General features: G+C 31.7%; 1 protein-coding gene across 4 annotated transcripts in view; it reads left to right on the top strand.

Moving 5' to 3' along the window:
- LOC111394330 overlaps positions 1-795 on the top strand; it is a 3,211-nt gene extending 2,416 nt beyond the window's left edge. For 3 of the 4 annotated variants that reach the window (XM_023020085.1, XM_023020088.1, XM_023020086.1), the window contains one exon: positions 352-795. Coding sequence is in view for 3 of the 4 variants with exons in the window: in XM_023020088.1 (XP_022875856.1) it covers positions 352-439 (88 nt within the window). In the remaining variant the exon portion in view is untranslated. The remainder of the gene's footprint in view (positions 1-351) is intronic. The other variant, XM_023020087.1, reaches the window with a different exon arrangement.
- The last annotated feature ends 8,429 nt before the right edge of the window (positions 796-9,224 follow it).

Raw genomic sequence — 9,224 nt, 5'->3', positions numbered from 1 at the left:
CCCCCAAACGAACCCCCCCCCCCCCCCTCTCTCCTTACCCTCAAATAATTCCTTTATATAGTAAGAATATTAGGGGGAACCTGATACATTTATGAACTTCAATATACCTCTACAATATCGTGAAGCAGTGCAGCCTACTGCCCCCTGCGACCCTCGCCCATCGACCTTACTGTGAAGGTTGATCCGCGGTCGAGGGCTTAAGTTTAAATATGATTGAGCTCCATATGGGTCTACACATAATACCTCAACCTGCCACACAGGTCTTGTATGAATATACAAGACGGGTTGAAGTACATTGCATTTGCTACATCAATCATCATGGTTAAACATGGTTACTTGCTCCTTTTGCAGTAGACAAAGAATCGCAGATGCACTGGAGAACACAATATCTTCTCTGAACGACTTTGAGCAGGGTATCAAGAACTGCCTCGAAGTTTGATTGTTTTTGGCTCTTGAGCTAAAAACTTCCGCGAGAGACTACGTTCTTCCGAGGATAAGATGTAAACAAATGAATCATGGGCAACATGCCTGCTCTCTTCCTCCATGGATGAATTTTGTCATCCCAATCAATGAATAGAACGAGATTTAAGCATGAATCCCATGACTGTTCTAGATTCTTTTTTGTATTTTATGTTAATTTAGGTTTTGAGCTGCTAATTCAACATCAACAATTTCTTTTTTCGCATATATAATCGTTATGTTTTACCTGGGTTATTGTATTCAACCTCTTATAAAGAAAAGATCGCCCAAGCCCCTGTGGGTTGTATATAAAGAGATGCAAATAGATATTTCTTATGTTAGCGACAACGCCAAAGCTTATTGGAACAAGATGTTCGAGCATTTACAAATGTTCAAGGTGCGATTTAATTTTGTTTTGTCTAACGAGTTTGAATAAGTAATAGGCTTCATCTATTCTTACTTTTTAATGAATGGTTAGATCTCGCAATAAGTCAATTAATCAATGTGGAAAACGCTTCATTGTATCATGTTTAATTATTATTTGTATTGTAATCGATATCTTGAAATCTCTTCTTCCATCGGTCCTGAATCCCTAAAGCATTTTTGAAATGTGAAGTAACGAGAAATAAAGTGGCAGATTTCTTTGTATACATTTGTTTTTCTTTTCTGGTGTAATCAGCTAATAGCGATTTTTGTTGTGAGAGAATTTAATTATCATACACAGCGGAATTAAAAACAAATTTCAATTCCCACAAATGATCTGTTTTGTGTTTAGAAAGAAATTGTAATAGAGATCGTACCTTTTGCGAGATTTGCAAACTCTTTTGCTATTCCTTCGTTCTGACGATCTTGATTTATCACCCACAACTGTCCAATTGTTCTGCCTCCAATGGAAATTCACACAGAGAACAAAATTGTAGGGAATCAGAGTTCTTTTCTCTTGTACTAACAAGAAAATTAGAATTCTCTACAAATTGAAAACCCTAGTCACGTATTTATATAAGTTCAAACGGACTTGATTGAACCGATCCAATGTTTAATTAATCAATTTGATTAAATTCGGTCAGTGAATTAATTAATCTAATTACTTAATTCGGGCATATAAATAAGCGACCAAATTAATTAATTTATCTAACGCTTGTTAAATTAATTAATTGACAAATCATAACATTTCAGTTTTCCTTTTGTGTGCGACCCATCAGGTTCCCGATCATGATATCTAACGATGTGAACTATTATTTTGATCTAATTAAAATCTATAAATTAAAACACTCTTTTAATTTATCACCAACTCATGTTCGTCATCCCAGATTGACATCTAGCAATGTGTCAGGGCAATACATGCGACGAAAAATGTCATGTGGTATGACAAAATCAAATTAGTTCGTTTACCGTGAAACTATAATCCATTCGTCAATATGATCCGATCAATTACGAGATATGGAAGTGTGTCAATCCCGATTATTGATCATATCTTTCATTCCACTATTAAGTATATATAAATTGAAAACTCATTTTCGATTTCTGATTATATTTTAGTCAAGGATTTCGTTATCGACTTAATTGAATGAAATACCGATCATAATCTCTTACTATCTAAGAGTGACGAATCATCTATTGGTTATTTAACCTCCATACGATTCTTGACATACTCGAACGATACCGAATTGGCAAAGCAACATCCAATACTGTCAAAGCATGACTGTCCTCATATAAGGTACTATGACGACCTCAAGTCAAATGACCAATTTCACTACCGAACGTTAGAGATAAAAGACTGACACTCACACAGTTATCCATGTGAAATCTCTTAGCGGGTTTCCAATAGTTTGTTCTATAACAAAACATCTACGTGTTCATTCAAATGTTATCACACTTTAGCTTGTGAGATCAGCTACTTATTTCACAAGTAAGAAATGCCCACATGATGGTCTATCCGTAATAATGATATCCATATCTCGTCATTACTTATGACCACCGATGATTTAAAATTCATTCATTTGTAATTTGTATCTCACAATCACAACTCCTTGTGATTAACAAATTACTAAGATTTGAATATACGGACTCCATTATTTAATTTAATTGAATATTAATTAATTAAATAATATATCTGCCATAAATCGCATTAACTATATATTAAAAGTGTTTATGTCCAAAGTCAATTAGACCTAGAGCATAACACATACAAACTCCTAATTACATTAGATCCAATCACCTATGTATCTAATATCATAAGAGTCTACACGACGATTATGTTTATACTGCGATAACTCTTTGTTAGTGGATCTGCAATATTATTAAATGTGGGAATTCATTTTTCTCTTTACATCATTTTTATGTATTATCTCTTTGATGAGATTATATCGCCTTAATACATGTTTGGATTATTAATGAGACGATAGTTCCTTCGCTTGTGTGATGACTCTATTATTATCACAATACAATGACATGCGATCAACAATGTTAGAAACTACTCCAAGTTCATTAATGAATATCTTGATCCACATTGCAACTTCTTGTTGCTTTTGAAGTAATCATATATTAGGTTTTTGCTATTGAACCACCGATTGTTTTACGTTTGGAACCATTCCAACACACAACTTAAAAGTAAACCAATTTCTCAAGATTCAAGATTTTATTTATGTAAATTGGGATGAGTTAAACAATCATCTAAATCTATCTCTATAGATCACGTTGCTTATCCCACATCATTCATGAATAAATCTTTTGACAACCATTATTTTAACAATTGAAACATATGGGTGTTGTTTCCTATCAACAATATATCTTGCATATAATATTAGGAATGCGACAATACTCCTACTATCTTCTTGTAAACACACAATTCGTTTTTATATTTGATAAAATCAAACCTTTTGATTTTTCTATCAAATCAACGATTTCACCTCCAAGAGGCTTACTTTAACCCATAGTCACGGTATGTAACTATCGTAACCAAAATTCGAATGGACTTCAGCATGGCTACAGACGAAACATTTCATCAAGGTCAACACTTAACCTTTTTCTACTAACTTTGCTTTGTATGTATGGATATTCCCATCCATATTGATATTTTCCTTGTAAACTATTTACAACATATAGGTTTTATCCCGTCAGGATGGTCGACCAAGGTCCAAATCTTGTTTTCATACGTTTAATCCATTTCGAATTCTATGGCCTCCTCACATCTATTTGAGTCAACGCTTGACTCTGCTTCTGCGTAATTAATAGGTTTATCATTCTCGATTAATAATACCTGATTAGTAATTGTGGATTCACACTTTCTTAAAAGTCGAATGATCCTACTAGATTTAAATGGAACTATGTCCTCAAGAGTCTCTACTTCCCGATTAAAAGTATGTCCCTCTTAGGTGTGGGATCAAACTCGAATTCATCCACTTGGTCAACTATATCTGTGGACTCTTGAACTCTTTCAAGTTCTACTTTGCTCACACTGTCCTCTCACAGAGTAAACATTTTTCTTTAAGAAAACGATATATTGTGAGACGAAAACTTTCTTCTTAATGGGATAATAGAGTTGATATCCAAATATTTGCTTTGAATATCTCTCAAATATGTATTTATCGGATTTAGTTTCTAACTTATCCGATTCAAAGCACTTCATATAAGCGTCACTGTCCAACACTTTTATATGAGATAAATTGGAACTATTGTCTTTCCATAACTCATATAAAGTTCTGTTAACCAACTTAGACATGACGTGATTTAGTGTGCAGCACACTGCAATCAGTGCGTGACCCCAAAACGATTCTGGGAGATTTGCATGACTTGTTATTAATCGTACTATATCTAATAGTTTACGATTTCTCTTTTCAAATACACCACTATGTTGCAGTGTATATGGAAGAGTTCACTACAAGAGATTCTCATTCTCTCTTTTATAATCCAGAATTTCATCTTTAAGATATTCTCATCTCGATCTGATCTTAGTGTGAGGATATCTTTACCTATTTGTTTCTCTACTTTTACCTTAAATCCCTTAAACCTTTTAAGAGCTTTATGCTTGAATTTCATCAAATATACATGGCCATCTTTGAAGATGTAATTTTGGAATTGCATTTCATCTATATAATCAAGTCTGCAATGTCAGATTTAGGCATTATTCAAACTATCATTTTTATGTCTCATAACTTCTATACTCATTATAGAATACTTAGTGTTTCGAATATAGCCCTTGTGTAAGCCACATTATTTCCATAAAAATAAATTTTTGAATAATATATTGATGAGAAATGTGTGGTTAAAAAATAAAGAAAAACTTTGGATTTGCATATAATATTATTTTATTGAAGAATGAGTGGTTGAAATAATGTCAAATTACTTTTTAAGAATGCATTTTTTTTAAAATAATGTGGGTCAAATAAGGCCATAATGTTATTTTGTAGCTTACCATATCCATTAAGATATTTAATCAAGATAAGCAGGAACAACAATTGTCCTTAAGATTAAAATAGTTTATGTCCGAGCATGAAATTTATTTTAATGTTCCAGCTATGGTGGGTACAAAGCAACATTTCTCTAATTTCAATATTAAGCCAAAAGGCAACGGCAAGAAGTATGCTCCTACAAGTAATGCAGCAACATTTGCTCATCTTTAACGTCTAGGTCAACTTATCCCTTTCACAGTGGTCTAATTCTATTTAGTTTCTCCATATTTTTATAAATATGATATCCACATCTGGTATCAAATACATAAGAAACTCATGAAGTAGACGTAAGCCTTGCAATATTTCTTCCAATGATCTTTCATTCTATAATGAACGCAAGGTTGATTAAATTTGGTATTGTCCTTCGCTTTGACCATATTAGCCATATTTGATGCTTTTTCAAAGTCCCTTTTTATTTCCCCTTAATACTCTTAGAGAACAATGACTTGCCTACTACTAACTTTGGTAATGGGCTCAACAGTCTTAAGCATGTTCACCAACTTAATGAGTGTGCATTCGAGCTTATTCACATCATAATTCATAATTAGTATGAATAACTTTCTGACAAAGATTGCAGAACTAAGTCAATACGTAGTTCCTGGTTCATGATTGAACTTAATTGAGACAACTTCTGTCATTGACTGAAGATTTTTCTGTCACTTTGCTTCAATATAGTTGCTTGGAAGTCTCATATCCGTTCACACATGATTATTATCATACAACTCTTTGAAATGAAAAATCTTTTGTTAACATCTATACTTTCAAGTTGTTTTTGTAATTCAGGTGACGAAATGCAAATATCACACATAATGCAGTACTATTGTCATCACTGTATTAATTATAGTAGTCACCCTTTCTTTAATCGAGTCATCAACAGGTGTCTCTAGAAATGGTTACTCAATGACATAACCAATTTTCTCATATTTGAGAACAATTTTCAGATTGTAGTGCCAATCAAGAAAAATTAGTTTCGTAGTTGGCATCCAATATGCCACTCAAAAACATATGGTTACTCAATGTTCAATATAAATGACGAAAAGAAAATGAATAATGTATAAAATGCATCAATTAATTTAATAATTTAACATGAACTTTTATTAAATTAATTATACTCTACTATTTAACTCAAATTTATAACCCTCTCGCATAAATTTATAGAATCCATACATGATTCCCAATGGGTTGGGATCCCATTTATTAAATTAAGACCTCGAGTGTACTCAACAAGCCTTAATAAAATATTTAGGTAGATATTATTATCAATTGTGTCTCTAGAAATGGCTACTCAATGACATAACCAATTTTCTCATGTCTTAGTGCCAATCAAGAAAAATTAGTTTGGTTGTTGGCATCAAATATGCCATTCAAAAATATATGGTTACTCAAGATTCAATATAAATGACGAAAAGAAAATGATTAGTGTATAAAATGCATCAATTAATTCAACATAAACTTTTATTAAATTAATTATGCTCCACTATTTAACTCTAATTTATAACCCTCTCTAATAAATTTTTAGAATCCATACATGATTCCCAGTGGGCTAGGATCCTATTTGTTATATTAAGACCTTGAGTGTAATCAACAAGTGTTAATAAAATATTTAGGTAGATATTATTATCAATTGTATCTCTATACAACTCCCATATCATTATGCTGGCAACTTCTTGTCTTCACAAATCTTATGTATTAGTTTAATATGCCTCTAAAATTTATTTCTTTGAGTGTATCCAACAAAAGATAAGCTTTGGTTAAATTGAACCCATCATTCAAAAATATCTGATATTTCATAATGTCAAATATATCCATAATAGACCAGTTTTGAGTGTACTCAACAAGTTGAAATCGATTGAGGACTCTGATTTTTTATTATAATGATGGAAGACGAATATAAAATATGACTTAATATTTTATTAAGGGGATTTGCATTCAAAGGTCTCATCGTAACAATTATATATATTTTATTATACATTTACTATACAAATAAACATATATATAATATAATAGTGTGGACGATTGTGGGCTTTTATTATCTAGTCTTCTCGAGCCATAATGAAAACTAGTTGGTCAATTCTTAGAGGTTATTGCATTGACTCATACAATGCTCCATCTCCGTGATCTCATCCTCTTCTTGTTTCTTCAATTAGTCTAGCTGCAACCTATATTCTATACTAGTTGGCACGCAGATTTAAATGAAATTGGACTCTCGAGCCCATAGTAGTAACAATAACGGTCTCGCAGGTCCAAAATGATTAAGAGCTCGCAGGCCATAATAATAACAACAATAATGGGCTCGCAAGCCCATAAAACGACAAGAATAAAATTAACCATTCAATACATCCACATGATCCAATCCATAATCGTCCAATAATAATACATTCATCACATAAATGCATTCCTATATAATATCTAATATTATATGCAAGTATGTTTCAAATTTCTAGCAATTAAGGTCATCTAAATTATTTTAGACAAATGGATCGGAACAATTAAATAATTAATTAATCATATTAATCAATTAATTTAATTAGCCGGTATATTTAATTAAAATCAAATTTTAATTATATACCAAATTAGAGTCAAACTCTAATTCCACAATTATAGGACAGGGCTATTTAATTAAAATCACATTTTAATTAAATATCAAATTAGAGTCCAACTCTAATTTCAAAACTTAAGTGGTTGAATTGAATTAAATTTGTTTTAATTAAATAGCAAAATTAGAGTATAACTCTAATTTCAAAACTTAGGGTGAACTTATTTAATTAAAACCATATTTTAATTAAATACCAAATTAGAGTCCAACAATAATTTCAAGAAAAATTTTAGGGCGAAACAATTTAAGTAAGATCAAATTCTAATCAAATGTCAAACTAGAATCCGATTCTAATTTAAAGAATATATTAGGGTGAATTATTTAATTAAAATCAAATTTTAATCAAATACTATATTAGAGTCCAACTCTAATTTAAATTGAATTAACATTTTAATTTAGGATAAAACTCCTAAATAAAATAAAATTTAAATTAGGGTCCAATTTTAATATTTAAGTTAAAATCCAATTTTAACGAAAATATAAAAAAGTCTTTAATTTTAAATAAAACATTAACTGGGTCAAAACCATTTGAAAATCAAATTTAAAAATCTTCTAAATTTAGGCCATGTTTGATTGGCAACGAATTCCATAGAAATGGAAAATGAATCCCACTTTCCCACTTTTGCCATGTTTGATGGCAATTTTTATCCATAAAACTTGTTTTCTTGGTTTGCTTGCTGCGTAGACATTTTCTTTGTTTTCAAGGAAAATCAATTCTCGTTTTCTAGGTTATTGGGTGATTTTTTTTTCGGTATTTTTTTTTTTTTTTTGCAATGAGAAACAAATTCTATCCCTAATTGTAAAAAAAATATATATTTTTTTCTTTAATTGACAATTTTCATGTAAAATAAATTCAAACGAATACCAAAAGATAGATGATTTTTTTTTGCTTTTATTTTTGCAATGGAACCAAATTCTATCCCCTCTTTATTTGACAATTTTCATGTAAACTAAAACCAAACGAGCATAAAAAACACTTTTATTTCAACATTTTCCACGTGAAAAATTATACCAAACAAACACAATAATTGACGGTTCCAAGTAAAACAATTTTTAGGCAATTCAGTTCCATGTAATTCATTTTATTTCCACACAAATTCTATCTTTGCAATTAAACGGACCCTTAAATTCAAAACACCTTTAAAAAATTTCAATCCAACCCAATTTTAAAATTAATAATAGGGCCTTTCAATTTCGAAATTTGCAGATATGCCCGTAAATTTAAAATTGTAACCTTGATCCCTGATTTTAATGGCAAGCAGGGGGTCGGCAATTTCACAAATTTCATAAGAACTCCAGCCACCAACTCTCTCTCCCGATTTGACAGAAACCCTAGGAGAAAATGTCCCTCTCCTCTTCTTATTTTCAGGGGTTGGCGACCGTCGCCCCTGCCCTTTTTTCGGCCAGAAGTTGTTACTGAAATAACGGCGGCTTCCTGCCGCCATAGCAGAGCGTGGCGCTGCTGCATTAATCTGCAGCGCGCAACTGTTGTCGCTGCCTCGCCCCAGGTGCAAGTAGCGCCGCACGACCACCCAATGCAGGTGATGGTCGCTGTTTTACCCCTTATTTTTTTTATTATGATTCAAGAATTGTTTTCTTTTAAAAACAAATTTTGAATATGAAAAATAATCTTCTAAACTGCCAGATCCAAGTAAAATATGAACAATCAACTTTTGACTGTTCTAAGATGCAAAACAATTTCTAACAAACACAACCTG

Source organism: Olea europaea, chromosome 5 (assembly GCF_002742605.1).
Source record: "Olea europaea var. sylvestris chromosome 5, O_europaea_v1, whole genome shotgun sequence".
NCBI lineage: Eukaryota > Viridiplantae > Streptophyta > Magnoliopsida > Lamiales > Oleaceae > Olea > Olea europaea.
Note: the sequence above shows the minus strand (reverse complement) of the source record. Positions and strands in the feature narration are given on the sequence as shown.